The sequence below is a fragment of the Nelumbo nucifera genome, chromosome 3, assembly GCF_055504915.1.
Source record: "Nelumbo nucifera cultivar China Antique chromosome 3, China Antique-T2T, whole genome shotgun sequence".
In the NCBI taxonomy this organism is placed as follows: Eukaryota; Viridiplantae; Streptophyta; class Magnoliopsida; order Proteales; family Nelumbonaceae; genus Nelumbo; species Nelumbo nucifera.
In genome coordinates this window covers 14,690,165-14,717,439 of record NC_142651.1, presented here as the reverse complement: position 1 = coordinate 14,717,439, position 27,275 = coordinate 14,690,165, and the positions used below count along the sequence as shown (strand labels likewise).

Below are 27,275 nucleotides of genomic sequence, written 5' to 3'. Positions count from 1 at the left end.
ACATGATTATTATCCAAAGCTGGAAACACAGATCGAGTGAATTTCTAACATGTACAGTTGATTAATTTTACAGTGAATTTCTTTACTGCATCAGCTGAGTATGTGATATAAACATAATCAGGTCTTCAATTTAGTGAAGAAGACTAAATAATGAAAAATTTTGTTTGCAATTCCAAATGGCCCCATGTTTTCCTTTATTAAGTTTTGTTAATGGAGAAAATTTGAGCCCCAAAACCTTCTTCATGTTGTCTTAATAAATTCATCTTTTAGTCAAATTCCACATCACACTATTAAAATTTTCAATGCCCAACATTACTTGACAAAGTGCTAATAGAATGCCAGATTACAAGGTTTATGTACAGGGCGCCAATCCAGATGATCCCCCCTATTTGGTGGATGTCTTTGATTGGCCATATCATCCCACTACTTGGCATATATATGGCAGGTCATATAGGGAACCCAGTAGGGAACTTTTTTTTCTTATATATTAGTTGATGGAGGCCCATCCCAAGGCCCATCTCACCCCTAGGGGCGGCAGCTCCTAGGATAAGGTCAAGAGTCCAAGATAAGTCAAGAAAGGATAATAGGATAATTCAAGATCCATTAAGACTCTTCCAAGACTTTATCAAAACTCTTCCAAGATTTTCAAGACTCCAATCAAGATCCAACAAAGACTTCAAGAAGCATCAAGAAATCCAAGACTCCCAGATTCATGCATAAGGAGAGCCAGGGAGATCGGACGGTGGAAGATCAAGCCCAAGAATTCCAAGAGGGTTCGACCTTATCAAGACAGCCCAAGAGGATCAAGATCAAGATCAAGACTCATGTTCTTTCCTAGTTCTTTTACAATTCCCAAATGTATTATAAATACTGTTATTTTCCCAAAGTTATTCATCAATTCATACTTCAGATTTTCAGAATTTCTTCAAGTTCTCTTCTTCCTATTTTCACCACCTTTTCTCTTTCCTAGAGAAATCGGTGTTTTTCGCTAGGTGCTAGTGAACACCCAGTGCTTGCATCGCCAGCTCCGGTTCTCATTGCTTCCACGCTACGTCATTAATGCATGTGACAATTTTACTTAGATATATAATCTACATTTCATAAGTTTGTGATTAATGATTAATATCTGATGCTGCTCGAAATCGTCCATTTTCTGGAAGACAGCTTGGACGACGAGTGCTAAGGTAGATAGACCGATCTGTAAGATAGACAAACTCAGAGTGTCCGAGGGTTTGGACTTAGGGTGAGCATTGTAATGTTTAAATTAGCTGAACTAAAGTGAGCAAGAGAGCAATGGAGCATAAAAAGTTAGAAAATAGATTGTGTGCACTTAATCGTGTATATGTTGTGAAGGAGTGTTGAAATCCTTTTATAGGTGTTGGGGTCCAAGTTTCGTGTCCAGGCACGCCGGGCTTTATCAGTCCGTTACCTTCGAGACGTGTCATCCAACATTGGCAGTGATCCTCATCCTGTTTCTCCGAGTAGTGTGGGAGCTGGGATCGTCCACACCAAGTGGATAACATGTCGCCACTTATCTCAGGACCGAAAGGTATACCACCCTAGATAAGGGTGATCCACCACGTAGGTTGATAGCTCAGTACCCCGGATGTCCGCTAGCTAATCAAATCCTCGGCTACCTAAATCGGAGTCAAGCCGGCCTCTGAGGTCCTTGGCTGGCTCTCCTGAAGTGATGTGTGCCACCTTATTGAGGGGCGATCTGCAATCCTTACCAGGTCGAGATGTAAGTCAAGTTGGTTTAAGTCGTCTCTAATTTAACCGACCTGCTCCACGTGATACCGAGGTGTCACCAAATGATTCGGACTTACCACGCATCTCTTTTTGATAGGTCAGCCAAATCACCCTTCATTAATATCATATTACCAATATTTGTATATAAAATGTTAATTCTATGGCAAATGACAAAGGAATATGTTTTACAATGGCAGAACTATAAAATTCCCAGTATCTTTTCGTGAATTTAACATAGTACTGAAATTAACCTATATGTACAGATATTCCAATATATAGCTAGGTGTATCTTCTTAGGGTGTGTGTATACGATTTTTACTCTCAAGAGATCCATATTTGATATAGTAAAAGGGTAAAGCAACGATTGAAATTTAATACAGACACTCGAAAAGTGTTATTTCAACCCACCATTCATAATATGAGTTAAAGGATCTTTTGCCAACAAAATAAGTTCCAATCCTTTACCAACTTGATCCAATATCGCATATTTCACCATAAGACTAGACCCATCATAAAAGTGAGTCCCGCCATATATGAGATGTACAATGTGAGATCATGTTGGTAGAGGGCGAGAATGTTTTTTGTTGGCAGGTGATCCTGACTCTCATAATATGCCATGTCTCTTGAAATAGTCAAAGTCAAAACTGTTCACCGAAAAAAAAAAAGTTTGGTTTTGGCATGCTTTTCAAAATAAAATTAAAACTTTAGTTTAGAAACTTGACATGGACCCCCCCCCCCCGTATTATGGGGTCGATGATAAAGACCCTCCTATACTTTTTTTGCAACAAAGACCCCCCTGAACTTGTACATTGCGACAAACGCTCCATCAGCCGTGAAATCAGATAGAAGGTGTTAAATTACCAAAAGACCCTATTAAATTTTTAAAATTTTTCACTTTCTTGCCATTATCTCTTAAAATCCAACTAACCCAAAATTACCTTTTATCGCTACAAAATTATCATGGAAAGCTTCTCCTGTTTGTGGTGGTCTTGCCACGAAATTCATTTACCATTGAATCTTTGATCCCCGGATTAATTATCACAAAAATCGTTTAGCATTGGATTTCCTCAAGTTTGGGGTTTTCTAAGTTGACTTTGCAAAACCAAAGAGTATTACAAGGGTCATGTCAGGTGGATCTTATCAAAGAGTGGAACGCATTCTTCTGGCCCGTTGCTAGCGATATAACTCTGGCATGGGTTGTAGCTTAGGTGTTATGTCTGTTGACATGGCCACTATGCTCTTGAACTACAACAAGCATATCAGGTATGCGCTCATCATAGTAACCAAGAATATCAGAATGAATCGGTATTTTGGCTATGACCGCCCGATGCTCGTCACCAATTGCATCTTACGCGTTGATTGTGCCACGGCGATGATAACCATGACCTAAGTCGCCAGGAAGAAGCTAAAATGGTACTCGTGCACATAGTGCATGAAAGAAGCCATTTCAACCGCAAAAGATACAAGAAGATTTCGATAATCAAGAAATGTGAGACGATGCTTCTGAGAGGATTGGAAAATAACAAGTGTACAACTAATGAGCTAAATGATAGATTTTGCAATTCAAAGATTTACTTTTTTTTTCCAAAATGATTGGAGATGTTCCGCCATGAAAGAGTAGGCACAGGAGTTTGTTTCCTGCTTGACTGGAAATGGGCAACGGACACGAGTGGAATCAAGGTGCGGGCTGGTCAAATACTGAATTATGCTGGGGTGGGCAGCGGAGGCACTAGGGCTGGACACGGATGCATGACCGACGGAACCAACTCAGGGTTGGATTAGAGGTGTAAAACGGGTTGTGCCGGTCGCGTAAAGTACGGGCTGTGTCGTGCTGCCCTCCCAGGGATAATTTGGGGGGGGGGGGGGGGGGAGCCTGGCAGGCTGCAGGCCGTGCCATGCTGTGCCATAGGCCGGGCCTTGGATGTGTGCCGAATCAAGGCCAGACTGTTTTTTTTTTTATTTTTTTTGACATTTTTTATTTTTTTATTTTTTTTAAGTAAAACTAAAATATTTAACTTTCCTTTGTGAATTATTTGAAAAAAAATCTAACAAATAAATGAAAAAAATAATACTTAATCAAATAAGAAGTCAAGAAGACAAAGGCTCAAAGTGAGTGAATAACAAATTGGAAGAAAAATATGAATTTTATTTCATTTAAATTTGAATGATACAAAGCATACAATGGTTGGATGAATGAAAAATGAAAATCAGAAAATAGAATAAATTAATAAAATATAAAAAATACAATATAGTTACAAATTGAAAATAAAAATTATGTTATTAAAAAATATCAAATAAATTAAATAAAATTAAAACAAATTTTACAATAATTTGAAAAAATGCTATACAACTATTGAGTATATAAAAAATATTTACTTCATCATTTTCTCCTATTGTTCTTAACTTTGATCATTATAAGAATTGAAAATGGTGAAGGATATGGCTATTTATAAGAATTGAAAATAATTCAATTGCCCAAAATACCCTAAAACTAGTTGTTTTTTAGTTGTTTAGAGGGGTATTTTGATCATTGTAAAGTTATTTATCACTTTACCCAAAATTCCCTTCCAAACTAGCTGTTATATAGCTATTTGAGGGTATTTGTGTCATTCTTTCTCCCCCCAAAACCAAAATACATAAATACTCCCTATATAGTTGTTTAGAACTGTTGGGGGTATTTTTGTAAAAAACCCCCCTATATAGCTACAGGGATAATTTGGGGGGGGGGGAGCCTGGCAGGCTGCAGGCCGTGCCATGCTGTGCCATAGGCCGGGCCTTGGATGTGTGCCGAATCAAGGCCAGACTGTTTTTTTTTTTATTTTTTTGACATTTTTTATTTTTTTATTTTTTTTAAGTAAAACTAAAATATTTAACTTTCCTTTGTGAATTATTTGAAAAAAAATCTAACAAATAAATGAAAAAAATAATACTTAATCAAATAAGAAGTCAAGAAGACAAAGGCTCAAAGTGAGTGAATAACAAATTGGAAGAAAAATATGAATTTTATTTCATTTAAATTTGAATGATACAAAGCATACAATGGTTGGATGAATGAAAAATGAAAATCAGAAAATAGAATAAATTAATAAAATATAAAAAATACAATATAGTTACAAATTGAAAATAAAAATTATGTTATTAAAAAATATCAAATAAATTAAATAAAATTAAAACAAATTTTACAATAATTTGAAAAAATGCTATACAACTATTGAGTATATAAAAAATATTTACTTCATCATTTTCTCCTATTGTTCTTAACTTTGATCATTATAAGAATTGAAAATGGTGAAGGATATGGCTATTTATAAGAATTGAAAATAATTCAATTGCCCAAAATACCCTAAAACTAGTTGTTTTTTAGTTGTTTAGAGGGGTATTTTGATCATTGTAAAGTTATTTATCACTTTACCCAAAATTCCCTTCCAAACTAGCTGTTATATAGCTATTTGAGGGTATTTGTGTCATTCTTTCTCCCCCCAAAACCAAAATACATAAATACTCCCTATATAGTTGTTTAGAACTGTTGGGGGTATTTTTGTAAAAAACCCCCCTATATAGCTACAGGGATAATTTGGGGGGGGGGGAGCCTGGCAGGCTGCAGGCCGTGCCATGCTGTGCCATAGGCCGGGCCTTGGATGTGTGCCGAATCAAGGCCAGACTGTTTTTTTTTTTATTTTTTTGACATTTTTTATTTTTTTATTTTTTTTAAGTAAAACTAAAATATTTAACTTTCCTTTGTGAATTATTTGAAAAAAAATCTAACAAATAAATGAAAAAAATAATACTTAATCAAATAAGAAGTCAAGAAGACAAAGGCTCAAAGTGAGTGAATAACAAATTGGAAGAAAAATATGAATTTTATTTCATTTAAATTTGAATGATACAAAGCATACAATGGTTGGATGAATGAAAAATGAAAATCAGAAAATAGAATAAATTAATAAAATATAAAAAATACAATATAGTTACAAATTGAAAATAAAAATTATGTTATTAAAAAATATCAAATAAATTAAATAAAATTAAAACAAATTTTACAATAATTTGAAAAAATGCTATACAACTATTGAGTATATAAAAAATATTTACTTCATCATTTTCTCCTATTGTTCTTAACTTTGATCATTATAAGAATTGAAAATGGTGAAGGATATGGCTATTTATAAGAATTGAAAATAATTCAATTGCCCAAAATACCCTAAAACTAGTTGTTTTTTAGTTGTTTAGAGGGGTATTTTGATCATTGTAAAGTTATTTATCACTTTACCCAAAATTCCCTTCCAAACTAGCTGTTATATAGCTATTTGAGGGTATTTGTGTCATTCTTTCTCCCCCCAAAACCAAAATACATAAATACTCCCTATATAGTTGTTTAGAACTGTTGGGGGTATTTTTGTAAAAAACCCCCCTATATAGCTACAGGTTCATGGGCCTCGTGTTGTGCCAGGTCAGGTCATGCTAGGCCATGGGCGGTACGGCGCGATTTACACCTCTAGGTTGGATGACAATGGAGTTGAAATGGGTGGCAGAGATGGAACTGAAAGTGTGTGGCCAGAACCAACCATCATGTGTGTATGACACTGAGCTGGAGGGGGTGGTGGAAATGGTGGAAACACTGTTACTGGCATGACTCACACCTCCTTCTCTTCCCTTTGTCTGGTTGCCCAAATCCCAATTCTCACTAGTGATTGTCTCTAGAAAAGAGTAGTTTGGTCATTTAAAAAACTTTAAACAGTCAATAATTTTTTTCGAAGTTGGCTAACGGAATACTAACGGAGGAATCTTTGTCTAATGACCAAAGTTCAGGGTCATCTTTGTCACAAAAAAAAAATAAAAAGTGCAGAGCCCATGGGGGTCCGTCTAATTTACCCAAACTTGAATCTTGAGCATGTAAGTGAATTTGCATCAGTACCCCATAGCCCATCCCAGTCGTGTATTGAAAACATTTTCCCATGGGAAATATTCCCAATACACGTTGAGATGTACCTGTGGTACGCCAACCAGTAAGAATTCCTTCCCTTTAGGCTCACACCGTTTTCTCACTTCCAATCCACACATATACAGCACCGTTTTTTCTATATACAAGATTTCATTTCAAGGGAACATCGATATAACCAAAGTGCTCTTCAACACCAAAATTCAGATTGATATACTGAGTAAATGAATTAAAAAATAACCGGAGAAATCTTTCCAATCAATTTCTTGAGTCGGTCTTTTTTCTCGTCTTATTAAGAGACCGGGATTTTGGACGAGAGAGAGAAACAAGAGGCTTAGCATAAGGTCTTTTTTCTCTAATATAAAACTTTTGAAAAAAAAAATGGAATATGAATTTAAGCAGGGTTTAGGAAGAATACAAATGCAAATATGTATACTGCAAAGCTTTGCATATTGTATTTCCAGACCTGGCATTTTACATTTGTACATATTTAAGAAGAGTACAATAACAAATATATAGAATACAAATACATACATACAAAATAAAAGGTTTTGGACTCCTTCCAAACTGAGACTTATAACAGGGCAGAAATTCTAACCATCCCCTCCCCTGATTCCACAATTGCCGCATAAAATTTTAGAATATAATCTACTGTTGCATTGGCATTTTAACAAAAGCGGGCACAAATGAAAACAGTATTTTGCCCGTTTATGCCAAAACGCTGATGTAGGTAATTATTTAAATGCAATGGCAGATAAAAACACCACGGTGCAAAGTGTTACTTTTTGGGTCGTAGATAGGGGTATAAACGTATTGAATTCTAAACGGATCAAACAATATTCGAATCCGAATCCAAATCCAAATCGGTATTCAACAAATATTAAAAATTAATATCCAAATTCAAATCTAATTAAATATTCGATTAATTAATTATTTTAGATGATTAATAAATATATAAAATATTATATAAAGTATATAAATATATAAATTATATAAAATATTTTATATATTATATATAATAATTAAATAATCGATCGAATTTGGATATTTATCAAATTGAATCAAATCATATCCGATTAACTATTCAGTAAGAATAAGATATCCGAATTTGACCGATTAAATATTCGAATTATCAAAATTCAATTCAATTATACTGAATATAAATCGAATTTTCGAATATCGTTGACACCCCTCGTAGACTCGTTCGTAGTGGGGGGATCAAATGGTATTAGAACATGAAATGAAGGCCATTGTAAAGAGCATTCTCGAACCCACATTAAAAATAAAAAATGTGAGGACATTCAGACTAATAGAATACTCCATTCCATTCCGCTACTGGCTTTCGAAAATTAAAACTATACGCAATAAAGTATATATCTCTATATACACAAATGATGTAAGCATCGTGGCATATAAACACTGTTATTAGAAAAGATTCATTTCATTATACATGCAACTTGCTAGGAAATCAATCGGCCTTGTTTTCATTCGTTGGACGTGCTTCAAATCCCCCACCTGCTCTCCTTTCAAGTGAATAAGGCATGTAGGTTCCAAGAATTCTATCCCACATAACAAAGAACGGCTGTGAAAAGTTGTACTTGCTGCCGTATAGCTGATGGTGGACATCATGATATGCAGTATTGTTGCTAAAGAATACGTGGAACAAATTCCCAGGAAGCCATAACCCACAGTGGTCATCAACTGTTTTCATGGTGGCAAAGGAAAAGAAGAAGATGGAGGCTCGGGGAGACATACCAGAGAGTAGGAAAGATAGGGCCCCACCTATAGTGTCTAGAAGAAGCCCTTCTAAAGGGTGGTTGTATAGAGCTCCAAAGGCATATGGTACAACAAGCCGATGATGTTGAGAATGAATATGCCGGTACAAGAACTTGTGGTGGTGCATGTATCTGTGCATAAAATATTGCCATGTATCTAAAACCAGCATTGCAATCAAGAATTGCCTTGCTAGGACAATGAAGTTCAGTTTCAGATCCTTGGCTGTCTCATTATCATTTCCTGTTACCTACACCAGCAAACAAGACTTACTTTATAATCGAGGCCCAGCTGCCATGCTCAAATCAGTAATAACAAGTAATTGCTCATGTAGGCAGTCTGGTGGTGCATTTGTAATTACAAATTTGACTCGAGTATCACCGATAAATGTTTAATAACATAATAATGGACAAGCAGCAGAACCCATGCAAAGATCATACCTAGCCCAGTGCATGAGACTCGCACTGGAAGAAACAACCATCACATCTATATAGTCATTTATCAAACCACCTAAATAGAAGGTTACGCCACTGTCTAGAAGACCAGAAATCTGGATTTGCCTTTTAACGTATCCCTTACTGGCTACTGATCATATGATAGATCCCAGCTACTGCATGCAATGTCATGGTATTTCATCTATGGAATTTGCAGATATTCCATCCTAGGGATAAATGACCTCCCAAAGCACCAAATAGCTGGGACCAACATTGAGTAATGACCTTAACCTTCCGGTTTAAGCAGCATCAGTAAAAGCCAAGTAGGAGGAAAATTTGTTATGTTTTTTTTATAAGAAAAAATTGATATGCTTAGCATTACGGTCTTGAAAACATGGGGTCCAACTTAATAAATTGGATATCATGATCTCACCTGATACCAACAAGGCCACAAGTTCAGAATTGCTATAATACTCTTCAGTAAATGAAGTTAAACAAATATTGGTAAACCAACTTTAGCTACCATTCCATGTGAATTTCACACCATTTTAAGTAGTATAGAAATTCCTAAGTTGTGACCTTGCAGGTATCAGGTAGGATCCTGATATCAATTTATGAAGTTGGACAATATTGGACAATCTACTTTAGATACTTTTCATGGGCACATATTACTTTGAGCTACATGACTCAAGCAACAAATGGGGTCTCAATGCATGGGCACATATTACTTTGGCAAGATGCAGCATAGCTGTCTGCTTCTTCTTTCAGTCAACAGAACATTAATTCTATTTGCAGAACGAAGCCACATCAAGAGTATATCCAACAGAAGAAATATTTGTTCAATAATAACTTAGAGAGAGACCAAGCATGTCAGAAGCATGTGCATACATATAGAGAGAGAAGCAGATAGCAAACAAATTTTAACCTTCTAAAGTGGACCCTAATGTAGTTTGTTGAACACAACCTACAAAAACTTAGTTTATTAAGTGCACGTGATAATGTATAACCTGTTTGAATTGTTCTTGCTTTAGCATTTTCATTTCTAATTTTTTCCTTGTTTACATTTATTTTCAACATACTATATACACAGTATGTGTCAATGTAACATCTCAATCCTTGTATTCTCCCATCAGACTTTGTTGAAAAAGAAAGATACTACAAATCCTATGTCACTCCTTTCAGTCGTGCTTTGCAATTACTTAGCACATAGAACCTCAATCCGATGCATTGATCTTGTACTGAAGATAAACTATACAAGTCTTAAAAACAAACAACTTTTGTAAGCAAATGATACTTATTAAGCCAATAAAAAAGAAAGGGGGATATGAACCTTAGTTCTTCAAATAAAAGGCAGCAGATGTGACTTGTTCACTCAGCCTGAGAATCTTGCAGAAATCTCTTGCTAGTGAACATACAGCCAGTAGTATTTCATAACCAATCCACTGAAAACCCTCTCTACCCATATATACTCTGATTACTTCATCTGATCTTCCCATTTACAAATAGAATTTTTTTTCCTCCTACGGTGCTCCCATTCAGTCACAATAGCAAGTGTTTCAATTGCCACAACAATAGCATTAACCACGGTTGAAGACCTGATTTCTCCTAACCTTTTTATATGTAATTTATCTCATTAAGTTCATTTAAGAGTATGTCCTTTTTGGGGGTGTTCATCTAACATAAAGAGAGAAAGAGAAACCCATTCCAGTTCTCATCACTGCCATGAAGAATCTCTGATTGCTCAGCCATGCTTGGGAGGTGTATCTTGATCTGAGTCATGACTCCTAAAATCATCATTCAATTAGTCTCACTCTAGATACGAACTTCCTTTCTAAAATAAGCATTTAAAGATTGAGAATTATATTCAACCTACAAACCGTTTGATAATTAAGAGGTAAATAATGACATAATATTTATTACAATTCTTGATCTGTGGAGAGGCTGGAGGGATAAGAAGAAAAAATACATGCTGGTCAGCTGGTCAAAGATTTGCAAATCCAAACTTCAAGGGGGTTTGGGTGTGAGAAGAGTGGAGGACCTCAATTCTGCTTTACTGGGAAAATGGTTTTGGAGGTTTGGTGAGAATCAAGGTGGTCTATGGAGGAGGGTGATAGCAGCTAAGTATGGGCTTAGGAATTCTGGTTGGGTTACAGGGGAGTCAAGCCAATCCTACGGATGCTCTGTTTGGAAAAGGATTGAGAAAGTTCAGGGTCTTTGCTCAAACAGAATACTCTTCAGGGTTGGGAATGGACTGCAAGTATTTTTCTGGAAAGATAAATGGTGTGATAACAGACCTCTGATGGATATTTATCCCACCCTGTTTGAAATAGCTTCAGATAAAGATGCTCTTGTTTCAAACTATTTGCATGTGCAGAACGGAAGCATTGTTTGGATGCCTCTCTTTAGGCAAAATTTGAATGATTGGGAAGTGAAATCTCTGGTGGATCTGCTGCACAGACTGTATAGTTCTCAAGTGGATGCAGGGAGGACAGAAGAATTTGGAAGTGGGAGAATTCAGGGGTTTTCTCTGTTAGATCTCTTTACAATTACTGCTCTAGATCAGAGTCGTCAATCCCAGTTAACATTGTGTGGTGTAAGAGTGTGCCCACAAAGGTGGCTTTTTTTTGGACAGCCTACTTGAACAGGATTCTAACTAGGGATAATTTGGAGAAGAAGGGTATGCTGTTGGACTCGACTGATTGTGTGCTCTGTCAGAATCATGCTGAGTCAGTCAACCATTTGTTGTTCCACTGCTCTTTTTCTTTTGAGATTTGGATCAAGGTCAAGAACTTGTTTGAGGTGAAAATTTGCCGCCCTGAATTGGTAGCAGATTTTGTGAAGAGTTGGAGCATCAAGGGCCTCACAAAAGAAGGAAAGTTGGCATGGACCCTGACTCCTGCTGCAGCTTTTTGGTGCATTTGGCAGGAGAGAAATGCAAAGATTTTCAAGAATCAGCACAGCTCCACAGATGCAGTTTTTCAGAAAATTTTGGGAAAATGTTCTCTTGGTTAGCAGTAAATAGTGTGTTTAAGGACAGAAATTTTAGTTCCTTTTTTTGCGGTTAGGAATATTTTTGTAAATCAGGGTTTGGGGGTATAGATCTGTTTGGGCAATTCTGTGTAAATCCCTGTGTACAACTCCTTGTTGTACATGTTTTTTGCTTTTAATTAATATTATACTTTGCCTGTTCCAAAAATAAATAAAAAATCCTGATCTGTTATTAATCAAAAACAACAGGTAAATAATAATAACAATATGGTTTAGAAAAAAAAAAAAAAAAAGTTAGGGTGGGGTACAGGAGAGGGAGAAGAAAAGAGTAACAGATAAGTCAAGATTGTGGAGTAGGCAACTTTTGACACGTGGGATGGGAATCACCGGAAGTGAAAGATGAAGCACCTGTTAATTTCCCTCCTTTATCTAATCAATTAAGTTAGAAGAATTAGTAGAGTTGGTGGCATCACTGCATTTATCTTCAAATGTAAAAAAAATGGCTATGAGATCAGCAATGCCATACAGAGCAGGCAAAGTATATTAATAGAATAAGTGTAACCAAGATGAAAATGTCAAATGGATGAATAATAATTGCATCAGAGGTAACCCAGGTGTAGCTCCAAAAGGTGATTTAAAGCCAATTGCAACAACCTACCAGCATGTAGTGAACACCACAAACGGAGCCACTGAATAGGATTGGAAGGATTCAGGCCGAAAGCCGTAAAAAGGTCAAAGGGAAGGCCAAAAAGAATTTCCGTTGATGCTTTAAGGGAATATATAAACACATGCACTTTAACATATCAAACCTAGAAGGTATGTAATGAGAAAACAGGATTCCTGTAGACAAAAGCAAATAGCTGGAATAAGGCTTTGCTAAGATGATGAATAGTCATTCCAAGCATTCCTATGTAAGGTATATTGTCTGCAATGGTAATTCTGTGCTTTTTTGGGAAGATGTTTGGGTGGGCAACCAACCATTAAAAGACCTCTATCCCTCCCTTTTCTATTTCCCTCTATAAAAAGGAGCCTGTTTTGAGGTTTCTTTCTCCCCCCATTCTCCCATTGTCTCTTAATTGGGATTTTGGGTTCCGTAGAGGGTTGAGGGATGAGGAATCGGTTTCTGCCTCTAAGCTCTTACTTTTACTTGATTTTATTTGTTTGGACCCTCCTAAACCAGATAGAAGAATTTGGTCTTTGACCTCGAGTGACTCCTTCTCTTGTTCTTCCTTCTTTAAGTCCCTTTGCTCTACTCCTTCCCCTTTGTTGTTCCCACTTAAAGAAGTCTGGTCAAGACCAATTCCACCTAAAATTGCTGGTTTTTGTTGGAAAGTGTATTATGGTAAAATTAATATTGTGGACAATGTACAAAAAAAGAGACATTATTCATGCTTGTCCCCCAATTGGTGCATTTTATGTAAAGTGCAAAATGAGGACTGTTATCACCTACTGATTTCTTACTCTTTTATAGTAAATATTTGGAATTGGATTTTTATGCTGTTTGGGAACAGGTGGAACCTACCTCCTGAAGTAAATCTGCTTTTTAATCCGTCTTTTTTTGGTTGGCCAACAAAGAGAGGGAAAGTAATGTGGAAATGTATTAGGGCAGCCCTCTTATGGACCATTTGGGAGGAAAGAAATGCCAGAATTTTCCAAGAGGAGAGAAGCATTGCTGAAATAAATGATTGTATACTGACAAGGGCAATCCTTGGGCTAAAAACTACTGATCTCTTTGCGGATTACTCTAGTGATGACCTTCAAAGGAGTTGGGCAGCAATGGCCTCCACATCATCCAAGAAAAATAGAACACAAGCAAGTTGGTTACCCCCTCCGGAAGGAGTTGTAAAGTTGAACTTTGATGGGAGTAGTCAAGGCAATCCAGGACCTTCGAGTATAGGAGGGATCTTGAAGAATAAGGATGGCAACATTCTGTCCTTATTCTCAGGTCCAGTGGGTTATGGAGACTCTACAAAGGCCGAGATATAGGTTGTGGTACAAGTACTACAGATTTCCAACCAACTTGGAGTGACTATTTTGATAGTTGAAGGAGACTCTAAGGTGGTAGTGGGATGGATGTCGGACCGAGAAACTGTTGTTTGGGGATATAGGGACATCATCAAAAAAGTCAAATGGCTTACGAGAACCATGTCAGTTAGCTTTCAGTGGGTTAGTAGATCAGCAAATGCTTTGGTAGATTCTTTAGCTAAACAAGGGGCTTCAAGGGATTCTCTATTTTTGGCTAATTTGTAACTGCAATCTGAAAAGAGTTGGGTTTGGAACCACCCTTAAGGGGAGGTAACACCTTGTGCCTCCTCTTAGGGTGCTTCATGCTAGTACTATTTTTATCTCTATTTAATAAAATACCATTCGTTCATCAAAAAAAAGCATTCCAATGTAGTTAGAGAGAGAGAGAGAGGTTGGGATGTTTACATAAAAAACATTTCCAACTTATTGATTGGCAAGTGCTTATGTAGTCAATTACTGAACTCTAGTGTTCCATTCAATAAAAAAAATGTGAAGGGGGAAGATAGAAAGAGAGTTTCTCCACACACACATGGGCTTACTTGCAATCTAATTAATTACTTTCTAAGGACACCTTGTTGAATTGTGTTTCTTTTCTAGTTTGTTCATTTTCCATGTTACAGATGGGTTGTTAGAACTTCAATTTTAAAGATTTTGTGGTTCTGGGACTCCATGATCAATTTAATGTGAAAAAGGTTCCATATTTGAGTCTAAACATTACCTTAGGTCCAGAAAAATACAAAAGTGTCATAAGGATGTTCCGGGCATTCAATGACCAGTAAAATAGCTTGGAAGGATAGTTAACTCCCATAAAAGGGGAATGGATTTACACCAGTTTACACAATGGAACAATGTTATACAGCTTCACCAGGAATGGATTTCCACCTTCCTCCCAAATCTTCCAGTTGAATTCCACTTGTTTTACAAATTCTCTCATTCTTTGGCAAAGAACTGAGGAGGATTCACAGTTTGAGAAACTAAATGAAATGGAGACCAATTAAGTCACTACGACCAAAGGAAGGGCCATGAACTCCAACTATAGGATAACACAAGCATTTGATTATGTGAGTTACTGAGTTTTTTTGTTTTTTGTTTTTTGGCAAGTTATTGATTTGGAGTTGCAAGCATAATGGCATCCAATTAGGTACAGTATCAACAGAGTGCAGGTCCATTTCCGGTGACAGATTTTGAATCTCACCCTCCACGACGTCCACGTCCAAACAAAAGCCTAGTACAAATATCACTCCACCTTGAAATAATTTGTTTATTGGTAGCAAGGTTTATCAAATGGAGGCCAATGGCATAATAGAAAACATGTGGTGGGAAAATGTAGAATCCAAGTCCTTTTGAATAGGGAAAGTATAGAAACACCATTTCCAAAAAGAATATCCACCTCTCAATTCTTTCACAAGATAATAGTTGAGCATCCAATGCAAACAAAAGCAAGTACATGTGCTATGAATGTCCTAGGGAAAAATAGAAGGCTCCCTTCAAATTATGGTTTCACTCAATATATCTTTGGAAAGATCTTTCATAGGCTACACTGATACAGATAAAATGCTTCAGATCAAGCACTATTATAGGAATTTGTCTTAAAAATTCAAACCTATGCCAAATTATTGAAGTAAAAATGGGAGCCCTCCATCAATAAAATATGAAAATACTCTCTTTGAACACAAATTCCTTCTCTCACTTTGACCTGATGTGGATTCCTTCTTGCTAAGATTTCATGATTTTTTGGATCAAAGAGAGAGAGAGAGAGAGAAATTTTATCTCAACATTCAAGAAACTTTCGAGAGATTTGTTTCTACCAAAAAGAAGTTTTATGCTCCAAGTCAAACAAGCAATGAATTAGCTCTTGCCAAGTAAGTCCCATGATTGACATCATGGTTCCAATAAGAACCCACTAAAATTTAACTAAAGGCAATAGTAAATTGGGGTTATATTATTGATTCCCCCACCTTGTAAATTTTTATTGGTTTGTACAGTTGTGACAGGTGAGGAAATCTAGCAAAATACATGGGGGGAATACTGTATCATAGGTGGGAGTTTTGGTAAATAAAACTAGAAAACCAATAAAAATTTATGAGGTGGGTCAAACCATAAATTTCCCTTAGTAAATTTAAAGATACATCCTTTCATGTCCTCTACAATTCCACTGAAAGATGTAGATGGGCACTTCCAAAAAGTTCATCTTATAAAGAAAACAAGTAGTCTTAAATTTTCAATCTCTTGAAAGGAAGGTAAAAAATTCGAACTACCATCAGCACTGTAATAGCTAAGAAATAGATGATACTGATCATATGCGAATTATTTGTCTGTAATCTAGAATTATCATCTCTATCATAAAAAAATAGATGCAAAATTATGTTTAGCTTAGACTAGTTTCCTTTGCAAGAAATATAATTAAGTAGGATATTACATCGAATGATTGAAAAAAGTAATCCAAAACCCTATTGTGACTTTTTTCCCCTTTTACCATAGAAACTGACTAAAAATTTTGTATTTTGTTCTGAAAAAAGTTAGTTAACTCCCTTACGACGTCTTAGATCAAATGGCAATGACGATTATACCCATAGAGTCCCTAGTTCAAATTATGAGACAAGCCAAATGAAAATTTGGGAGAAATGGTAAACCCATAATAATTTTTTCTTTTGCTACTTACAGTGAAGAGAAGAATCGCAACAATAGCTTGAACGGTCTGTTGAAGAAGAACACCCTTGACAACAGTCCTTCTAGAAACCAGGTTCTTAGTGTCCTCATCTTTCCTCGAGTGCAGCCGATAATTGTCAAAGGATCCCAACAAGATATAGATACCGGAATAAAGCCAATAAACTATAATCGGCACAAAAGTTCCCAATAATTCATCCGAAACAGAGAACTCCATGGATAATAAGAAAATATACCACTACAAATGCAGTAAATTGGAGGTTTGATCCTGAAAAAACCGCGGCAACGCTACAAGCCCACCCGATAGCTCCTCCAAATAGATTCTCTCAAATCAACAAACTTAGCAGAAGCTCCAATTAGAATTGACAATAAGGAACAAAATTCAAAACGGTATTCACTAAAAGGATTAGGACCCAGTTTTAGGTATGAACAAATTAAGAAGCTCGAAATCTAATGAAGGGAAGGTCTCAATTAACAGAACGCAGAAGCATGATTGGATTAAGAAAAAGATACCCCCTAGCCAAGATGGATCAGGAGATGACCTTAAACCCTAATCTCTCACGACTTTTATAGTTTTATTAGGATAAGAAAACAAAGCCGTGCAATAGGCGGAGTCAACTGTCAATGATGGGAGGAGGGACCGAGGGAAGGGAGAGAGTGGAAGCCAAGACGAATTCAAGAGGTTTTGACAGAAAGAAATTTCGGAGCGGGTCGTTCTAGAACCGAATCTGACAGAAGAGAAAGGAGGAGGGAAAAAAGCGAGATCGTTTTCGGTGTTGGATTTCTGTTTCTTATTTCTAGGAAAGGAGACAAAGGAACTAAGAAAGGCGTAATCGTATAATAAAACCCAAAACGTGGACAAATCTGGAACCGTAGTTAGTTTCGCTTCAAGGAACCGTAGTTAGTTGGTCAGTGGAGTTGGTGGCGGACTGGCGTAGTCGCGTAGACCGTAGAGTGGAGACAAAAACATGTCTCTCTCTCTATCCTCTCCAATGCTGAAGACGTCCAGTTTTGACTTTTGACCGGCACTCTCCGTCCCTCGCACGCCATTAGGTCGGGGTGCAAGTCGGGTGGTTTGGGTCGGGTTTATCGTTAACCCAGGCCCAACCATCTTAATGTTGGAGCCCGGATCAAGTCCGATCATACTAATTCGAGTCCAGCTCCAACTGAAATGTGATGCACTCAGGTTGGCTTTGGGTCTGAGTGGGGTTTGAATTGGCCAATAAATTCATTCTAAAATTTGATATATTTGTATATCTATAATATATATAAAATTGTGGATGCAATGTGATTTTTTTTTTGGATTAAAATTATCTTATGTTTCTTTGTTTGAGAAAATGTATAAAAGTCATTTTATTATATCTTTAATTAGGGGTAAGCATCATTCGGTTAAAATCAAAAAATCGAATTGAAAATTCTGGTTTCAGTTTTTGCGGTTCGTTTTTTATTTTTAGAAATTTTGGTTCAGTTTCGATTTTCATAATTAAAAAATATGCTATATATTTATATATTAATATAGTATATATAGTATATTATAATGAAATTCAGTTTCATAATAAATAATATATAATATACAATATTTTATGTATGTTAATGAAATTCGATTTTAATCAAAAATTTCGGTTTCAGTTATTTCGATTCTCTTGTAATTCGGTTTTAGTTTAGTTTTTATTTTTGATTTCAGTTTATTCAATTCAGTTTTTAACCAAATGCCCACCCCTAGCTTTAATGGCTACTAAAATGCCTATATTTTTGTATTTAATCCATCTCTAATTGTAAAGGTTGAAAATGAAACTTCAATTATTACTTTCCACCTCATTTAATCTCCTCTCATTAAGCCTTATATTCAAGGTATAAAACTAATGCTACTAATTAGATATGTGTCAATATTTTTAATAATATAAACCCATATATTTTAAAATTGACTCAATAACAAAACCATTTCATATCGAAATGGTGGCTAAGCAATTCAACAATCTGAATCAAATTGATCAAACTACAAAATCATAATTAGGTAATAAACTTTTTAAAATAAAAATAAATATGAAAAATTAGACACACTTATAATATTTTTACTAATCAAATTAAAAAAATAAGTAGTAAACAATAATTATTTTTATTGATAATGATAATGAAATGCATAATTTAGAACTGACAAAAAATAAGACATAAAAATTAATAATAAATAGTTCAACTTTTGGGTTAATTGTGTTAACCTTTAATGTCATAAATAAATAATAAAAATTAATAAAATAATAATAATAAATATATAAACACATAAATTTTGCAAAAAAAAACATCCAGACACATGTATAGCATCATATATTTATCATATTAAATAAAAAGTGTGATATATTATTATTATTATTATTATTATTATTATTATTATTATTATTATTATTATTATTATTATTATTATTATTATTATTATTATTATTATTATTATTATTATTATTATTATTATTATTATTATTATTATTATTATTATTATTATTATTATTATTATTATTGTTGTTGTTGTTGTTGTTGTTATTATTATTATTATTATTATTATTACAAATATGAATAAAATTGTGAAACTTTCTTTTGATTAAAATACTCATTTTGAATTTAGTCTCTATTTAATTGTAAATTGAACTATTACTTTTCACCTCATTCAATTCCTTCTATTTAAATCTTACAATTTTTTGATAAATGAACAAAAGAAAAAAAGATACACAAAAAAGAGAAAACACTACAAAAAGTCTAGCCAAACAGGTAGATCGTAGGCCTATCATCTGATTAATAATAAAAAACAAAATACATAAAATTTAAAGAAAATTTTGAATATATTATTACTATCATTATCATCATCTATAATTGCCACATGCAAAGCACGTGAATGCTTACTAGTTTATGTAAATATATGTATGATTGGGATGAGTTCCAACTATTAAACAATTAGGCCCAAATCCAATCCAAAAAATAAAATTACCCAAAATTTTGGACCTAAAACTAACCCGAGAACTAAAATTCCAAACCCAATTCATGTAAAATTGCAGGCTGAATTGGTCCAATTTTGAATTGGGACAACCCAAGCTATACCCCTACGTTTAAAGGGGTTGTATGGTGTTTTGTTTTCTAGAAAAAAATGCCATGGTGTTTTAGTATTTATTATCCTCCAAGACCTGAATTTAGGCTGCATTTGGCATTCCTTATTTTAAAGACTTTCTCCTCTTTGCAATTAAAATGCCATATGATGATATGAGCATAGCTTTATTTTTTGCAATAAAGAGATAGCCCTTAAAATAAGGAATGCCAAATGCAGCTTTAGTGTTATTGAAGTTCAATATATCAACCCACTTGATACTAATTTTTCATGTGGCAAGCATGCTAAAGCATCAATACTCCTTGATTTAACTCTTTTCACATGTCAACTTGTTCAAAAAAATTGCAAATCTCCTTTTCCTTTAATTCATGGTTTTTCATTCAGCAATCTTAAAAACCGTTACATATCGAATTGTTCGCATCAAGGCAATACATATTAATACTGTGAATCATGCTTGAGTAAGATATGGTAAAGAAACTAGACAAGATGGAGTTGCAGTATATGATATGGTTGTGATTTTGGGCGGTGGTGCCCGAGCCACAGGCATACTTTTTTTTTTTTGCTTTTTTTGTAAAGATAAGGCTTCTCATGTTGGATTGCTTGGGGAAGCTGTGTCCACATCTCAGCAGACAGGGATAGGGGTCTTTGAGGAAGCTATGTCACAACTCACATCTCAGCACACAGCTAACATAAGAAATCCCCAACGGGATGTAGTAGATATGAAAATTTAAGCTGTTGTAGTGGGATGACAGCTGTCACTTGCTGGTAAAGATTTTAGCTGGTTATAGGCTTACAGTAGAGCAAGAAGCTAAATAATTGGGTATTAACGCATATCGATAAATAGAGGGATACCTTGATGACCTATGATTATATCGTCCCAAACTTTCGAAACGCCCAACCCGATCCATATTGGTGTACCATATATTTCCATGACCACTGATACAAATAACGCCCAAATCCCAATACGGGGGACATATGGTATCAACATTTTGATCCTGCACGGAGACGTGCGATCAAAACCTGCTGCTTTCAACGAGATCGGGTCTGTTCCTCACACCTGACGCCTGGCAGGCGCCTTACACGCACATCCAACCATGCATTAGAAATATTTTTCATGCTTATTAGTTATTCAAGGGAAATGTTTCTAATGCACGATGGATGTGTCTGTGAGGCGCCCATTTGTGAGGAATGGATCCCATTTCCTTTCAACAGGGTTGAGAGGTTTAAGGGTTTATAGCCCAATTACATACCTAAAACAGACGCTGTTGTAGTTTTGAATATTGCACCAAACAGACCGAAAGAAATTATTTGGCTGGTAGATAGACCTGCTCACGGGCCGGGTAGGCCACAAGTTGTAGGCCGTTAAGTGCGTCGAATTTCATCCATGAGCCGCGCAAACCACGCAACACGGCCTCCCTAACTCCCTTGGGCGGTACAGCATCGGTAACGTGCAATAGTAACCCAGTGCCCACACACCCCTTAAAATTGTGTAACATGAGGACAAGGAAAGAAATCGTATACACAAATAGAATCTACAATCTTTTACCAAAAAAATAGAATCTACAATGTTATAAACCAATTTAAGAAAAAAAAAGTACAATTAAAAGCCTATTTCTTGATTTTCTATGTATATTATAATTGAGAACCTTGAGGCAGCAAAATCCACTTTTAGGCATTTAGACTAGGTTTGTTAACATAAAATGAACAGAAATATTTTTCAGGGCATAATATTTGAGCCACTTCCCTTCTATAATGGAAAGGTTGATTGGATTGTCTTCAACATCAAAACAAATCCAAAAAAATCTTGGTGATAATTAAGGGGAGCAATCTTATGAAGCTTCTACTGAGATTCTCCCAGGGACTTTCTTAGCAAAGTTGAGTCGAGTTTGTTTCTTTTTGGTAGGGGCTGGCAGAAAACAGAACAATAAAGATGGCTTATTCATCAGATGAGAATTGATGCAGCTGAAAGGAAAACTACCAAAAAACACACTCCCACACGCACCTTCTCCCTTATTACTCTTGTTGGATACAAGGACAGAGGACTTCCAGTCCTCATAGGCACGCTTCTCCATTTGTTTATGCCTCTTGTAAGTTGGAAGCTGAAAATATGTTCCATGCCATTAGGATTGAATACCAAAAAGAAAAATGGCATGGATATATGTATTTCTAACATATCAATTAAATAGACATTGAAGACCATTGAAAAAATATTTACTCAGAAAAAATCCTAGCAATATACTTCATGGAACGAAACTCAACAATTCCCATGTACAAAATGAACTCAGATGTTTCAACGAATAGAGTTCACACACAAACTTACCACCACCCTCTTGAGATGGGTATAATGGATAAGAAGCATACATAAGAAACTACTTCAATAATGTACATCATCTATATAAAACCCAAGTAAAAGCAGTAACAAATGGAAACTTACTGAGGTAGAATTGATGTGAGATAGCAAAGAAACATGAAATTCATTCTAGTTGCATTGCATGCATTAAGCGGATGAACAAGCAATTAAAGATTCTTACTTACTTCCAGCCCATCTTCATCATCAATAGAGGAGTTCTCAGATCCATCACTATCATCCTCACGCCTCCTCTTGCCAGGTAACACATCCAACAGTTCTGTTGGTGGGCAAAAGCACCAAAAGAATTAGTTAAGACCATATGGAGAGCTTGTGGCTATTATAGATGGACTAGCTATTTAAATAGTTTGTTATTTTCCTTTCAAATGGAATTACATAACATCAAAATAATTGTAGTATCAAAAGCATGTCAAAGTGATAATATTTCCTTGCTAATTCAGGGTGCCAGGCCATTGTAGAGAAATGGAACTACAAAGTAAAAGACAAACAGACAATATAGAGTGGATGGATAATCAGGAAAATTCACTGTTAATATATCAGGTGTTTACCTCGGTTTCCTTTAACAGTCCTGGGGTCTTTCTTTACCTTTGAGATCCCAAAAACATCAAAGCATAGATCCTTCATAGAAGTAGAGACCTGCAATTTTGGTTCCAAAACATTAAGAGAAAAAGAATAATTGCATCCAACAAAATGGCCAATCATAAAATCAAAAAATAAATACAGAATAAGTCTTACACTAGCAAATTCAGATTCTGATGTGCCACAAAGCTCAATCAACTTCAGCTTATCTATTTTAAGCTGTTTAGGAATAAAGCATGCAAAGGTCTGATGTAAGAAACTAAATAACAAATTATTCTAGGGGATTTGGTCAAGAGAAAATATGCAAACACAAATTGTATGTCTGTCAATTGCCTGTTGTACATAATTGAGATAGATACCTTATGCCTTATAGCACACAAATAAAAGGCAACAGCTGTAAATACAGGCCGCGTGAAGTCAGCACTAGATCGACGAGAAGCTGGCAATGCACTGAGAAACCGATCCTTGTAGCTATACATTAACATTACAAAACATTAATATTCATTATGACCAACAGGATGATACAATGCAAAGCAGGTCATTATAAAATGTAATTTATACTATCGCATTGCATATCTGCTCAACAATACCTAACTGTATGATGGAGAAGTATCTACCATAAAACGACACAATCTTTGTAGTGGAGAGAGATGAGAGACAGCCAATAGAAGGAACAATAAAGATGATGACTACAAGAATGCCTTCCACCAAATTCTAAAATGGAAACCAATTCAAGGGCATATTTCATCCGTCAATGCTAAAAAAACTTTCAAGGATCCTTCAATTCAACAGAATGCTGAATGGGAAGACAATTTTGATGAAACTCACATATATTCACATAATAAAAGATAAGAATTAGGCAGAACACCTAGGACTGCTTAAGATTGTCTGAGTCATCCAGGGCATCAGTTGGTGGATCTTGGTAATAACGAGGCAAAAACACATTCAACAAGATAATGAAACCTCCTGAGAACGTAGAGGATGGAAGAAACTTACAGAGACAAACCCTTCTGCACAAAAGGAATAAGCCTGACGCAACCAAATTGGATCGCTAGTTCTCTAATATCCAGCTTCGTCCTACAGTTTCAATTCCATTCATTTATTGTAAATTTGAACTTCTTGAATGCAATGTAAATAATTGAAAGTACCATGACATGGATATAAACATTAAACTCACTTGACACCGAGACCATTCTGCATCGCATTAAGCGACCTAGTATAAGCCTTCTCTGACATCCCACTCAATCTTATCGCAGTTTGCCGGTCAAACAAAACCTGAAATCTGAACCGATCCAATCCAGTCAAGACCTAAAATAAGAAGACCAAACAGTTTCCTTTTAAAAAACGTGAAATCACATATAAAATATGGAATAGAGAGACCACCTTGTGGCAGCGATCTCCAAGCATACTATTGCTTTACAGATTTCTCCCTGCAATTATGAATGTAATACATGAGCATTGCCAAGTTAAGCAAGAATCAATTCATCGAAGACGAAGGAGCGGAAAAGGGTAGATGCTTACAACTCCGATTATAGACGAATCAAATTGAATGTCACTGAGACGCCGAAGCTCTTCGGCTTTTCGAATTACGGATTTGGCCTCTGCAAGCCCTAGCTTTCTAGCAATGTCCGAGAGATCCATTTCCTTAGCAGCGCTATACGAATTCTAAGGAATAATCGGCTTGGAAGTTCCTTCTGCATCATATGGGAGATGGCAAATCTGAACGAAGAAATAACTGGAAAATTGGCGGGAAATGGATGCATGGTCATTCGAATTCGGCTTCCCAGGTTTCATCACTCGCGCCCAAAAACTACGAAATTTTTCCCGGGAAATTTTGTGGCGCCAAGGGAGGTGCAGTACGCTATACGGTTTATTCACTTTTGCATTTGCTCCCTTTTTAAATACAACAAACTTTCGCGATGTGGTGTATCGTGTATGTACTAGAAAACGAAAAATCTACGATACCGGAAAGTCATGTTCTTCAAATTCGAACCCGCGCCTCTTCTTCGCAAGATCTAAATTCAATGCATTGTTTAATTCCCAATCAAATCTTATCCATCGGAAGGGGGGATGTGGGTACCATGACAGTGGACGAGATAAATTTGAATTTCTTGGGCCCCATTGTTGAACCAATCAAACTTTTGTGGAATTGGGATCTGCTATTCACAATCACATTCCACCGTGCACCGCGTACATCTCCCATGAATAATAACAAAGTAGAGGATGACCCCGTACCAAGTACGGGGTTAGTATTTTTTGATAACTCTTATTTTATTTAAACAAAAAATTTCTAATTTTTTATTATTATTTCTTTATTTTTAAAGATTATTTGAATTGTAATATTTAGTTAATTAATTATTATTGTTATTGTTAAGTATTTAATTAATGATTTTATTATCATAATAATTATTATAATTAAACTTTTTACTGTAAAACTTTAAAGATTAATCAAAATGTAATATTTACTTAATTATTTAATTAAAGATTAATATTATTTTTAATTAGTAATGGTGATGATTATTTTCTTAGATTTTTATTAATATTCAGTATTTAATTACTAAGTATTGTTGTTATAATAGATTTTCTAATTACACTAAATACCGGTAATTTACATAACTTTAATGCACAATCAGTTTTTGAAGGAACTTCAATAATCAGATTCTACCTTAATTAGCCTTAAACTTACTATCCAATCTATTATTGAGTAGGGTCTCGTTCCAAATTCATGGAACTGATCCCCACCCAAGCCGATTCTAGGGTTTAGAGGTTTTTAACCTGAACCAACCTAAATAATTGGCCTTAGTTGACCTTAGATCCCAAACCCTAATGATTATAATTTGTGATTATGTAATTATGCCATGTTTATAATTCTTAATGTTGAGAAAAAACATAACTTAACAATGAGCGCTATATTTAACTTGTTTTTTTAGCATAAATTATAAAGACCCCCCTGTACTATAGAGTCTGTGACAAAGACCCCCCTGTAATTTGTTTTGTGACAAAGACCCCTTGTACTATGACCATGAAACAAAGACCCCCCTTAAACGTTAAATCAGATGATGAAATGCATTAAATTACCAAAACACCCTACTAAACTTTTTCTATTTTCTTTTTTTTTTGCCATTTTTATCTTAAAACCTATTTAACCTATTGTTTTCCCTTTTTTTTTCTTTTCTTTTCCCCTCCCTCACCATCCTCTCTCATTCTTTCTCTCTCCCAACTCTCTGAAATGAAAGGACAAAAGGACTTTTTTGGGAGTTGACGGAGCCAAAGACTCTCCTCCTGCAGCACTTGCGGAGTCAGAGCCGGAACCGGCGTCACGTCCCAACCTGAAGATCCCGTCGTCGCTACTAATCCTTCCTTTGCCATCCACGAGTCCTGCAATAATGGTAGCCACCGACCTGATGTCAGGGTCATATTTTCTCCACCACTTGACAATGGTAGATTCACCAATCTCTCTCTTTCTCTCTCTCTCTCGCTCACTCGCTAAATCCATCCCAGAGATCCAAAAGAGTTCCACTTTATTGCCTTCTATTCCTAGAACTACAGCTGAAGAAATGCACTTGCATATCCTGTATCAATATTGCTCACCAGATCAAGTACAAAAACGAAGTCCCATCCTTTTTTATTCTCTCTAAGAGAAGTGTTTATTCATGATCCATACGAACAAAACAGAAAGGAATTAATAAAGGGATGAAAAGTTGTTTTGTGTTGATATTTATAGAGTTCCATTCCAAATCCAAAGAAAAGAGAGGAAATGAAACAAACTCACATGGTATAGAGCACACCGAACACAACGAAACAAAGGATCTAACCTAGTTTCGTAAGGGGGAGGGGAAAAAGAAACAAGAAAGTGGAGTGACAGGCCTAAGGAGATCATCAAAATGGCACAGAGATATATTAATTTGTCTTATTTGACAGATTTTTCTACCGAAAAGGTGTAGATCTCTTGTAGGACGGCAGGCTAATTTGGGGGATTGTAAAACCACCATCGTCTCTCCACCGTTTGTTTGCAGTAGTCTTTTGATTGCTTGCCTCCTTTAGCTCCTTAAATCCATTTTCAAAGCTGATTTTGTGGGTAGGCAGTAAGGAGTGGTTGAGGCTTGTGGCACTTGAGGTAGCGAAGCTCCAATTGTTTTCAACATCCATATCCTGAATTTCAAACGGAGATAGATCATCACCCTGAAATGAAACCAACAATCAACAAAAAAATAGATTTCATTTATTTTCTCTTTTATCCAGTTGGGTGTAGAGGGGATTACAGATTCGTGAGGTTGGGGAAGATGAACAGTGTTTTTCTTCTAATTATTTATTACAAGGGTAGTATGAGAATTAAAAAATATTATAACGGTGGACTTCAATGAAAGGCTAACGGAAAGGGGTCTTTGTCTTACGGTCATAATACAAGGGGGTCTTTGTCGCAAAACAAAATACAGGGGGGTGTCATAGACCCCATAGTATAGAGGGGTTCTTTGTAATTTACCCTTTTTTTATTCATTGGGCTACAGAACAGGGAGGTAGGCAGGTAGCCCATCATCTCCCAATCCTGTGGTAGCAAGATTCATTCCCAAGTCTCCACTATCCAGCATTAGATTCTAAATGTTGTAGAATGTTTTAATTATTTTCAAGAAAGGTTCCTTATTTTTAAATAAAGAAAGAACAGGA

The 27,275-nt window shown here is 35.7% G+C and overlaps 2 protein-coding genes across 2 annotated transcripts; both read right to left on the bottom strand.

Moving 5' to 3' along the window:
- Positions 1 to 7,995: 7,995 nt before the first annotated feature.
- LOC104597426 (sphinganine C4-monooxygenase 1) lies at positions 7,996 to 17,430 on the bottom strand. The gene is made up of 2 exons (XM_010258950.3): positions 16,571 to 17,430; positions 7,996 to 8,711 (listed from the first exon to the last, which is right to left on the bottom strand). Exons 1-2 carry the CDS (start codon positions 16,790 to 16,792, stop codon positions 8,157 to 8,159), a joined length of 777 nt encoding a protein of 258 aa, XP_010257252.1. The 5' UTR covers positions 16,793 to 17,430; the 3' UTR covers positions 7,996 to 8,156.
- A 3,733-nt stretch (positions 17,431 to 21,163) lies between these two features.
- ORC6 (origin recognition complex protein 6) lies at positions 21,164 to 24,385 on the bottom strand. Its single transcript, XM_010258937.3, has 10 exons — positions 24,132 to 24,385; positions 23,994 to 24,040; positions 23,788 to 23,892; positions 23,607 to 23,687; positions 22,970 to 23,081; positions 22,767 to 22,829; positions 22,580 to 22,667; positions 22,199 to 22,290; positions 21,666 to 21,762; positions 21,164 to 21,569 (listed from the first exon to the last, which is right to left on the bottom strand). Exons 1-10 carry the CDS (start codon positions 24,249 to 24,251, stop codon positions 21,493 to 21,495), a joined length of 882 nt encoding a protein of 293 aa, XP_010257239.1. The 5' UTR covers positions 24,252 to 24,385; the 3' UTR covers positions 21,164 to 21,492.
- Between the last annotated feature and the right edge of the window lie 2,890 nt (positions 24,386 to 27,275).

What these genes read in the sequence shown, in the direction of transcription:
- LOC104597426 (XM_010258950.3), bottom strand. Translation starts at nt 16,792, where the DNA reads ATGGAGTTCTCTGTTTCGGATGAATTATTGGGAACTTTTGTGCCGATT. An exon ending in TTGCGATTCTTCTCTTCACT is followed by an intron (nt 8,712 to 16,570) that starts GTAAGTAGCAAA and finishes TTGCTGGTGTAG; the next exon opens with GTAACAGGAAATGATAATGA.
- ORC6 (XM_010258937.3), bottom strand. Translation starts at nt 24,251, where the DNA reads ATGGATCTCTCGGACATTGCTAGAAAGCTAGGGCTTGCAGAGGCCAAA. An exon ending in GTGCAGAAGGGTTTGTCTCT is followed by an intron (nt 23,082 to 23,606) that starts GTAAGTTTCTTC and finishes GTTAATGTATAG; the next exon opens with CTACAAGGATCGGTTTCTCA. An exon ending in GACTGTTAAAGGAAACCGAG is followed by an intron (nt 22,291 to 22,579) that starts GTAAACACCTGA and finishes GCCCACCAACAG; the next exon opens with AACTGTTGGATGTGTTACCT.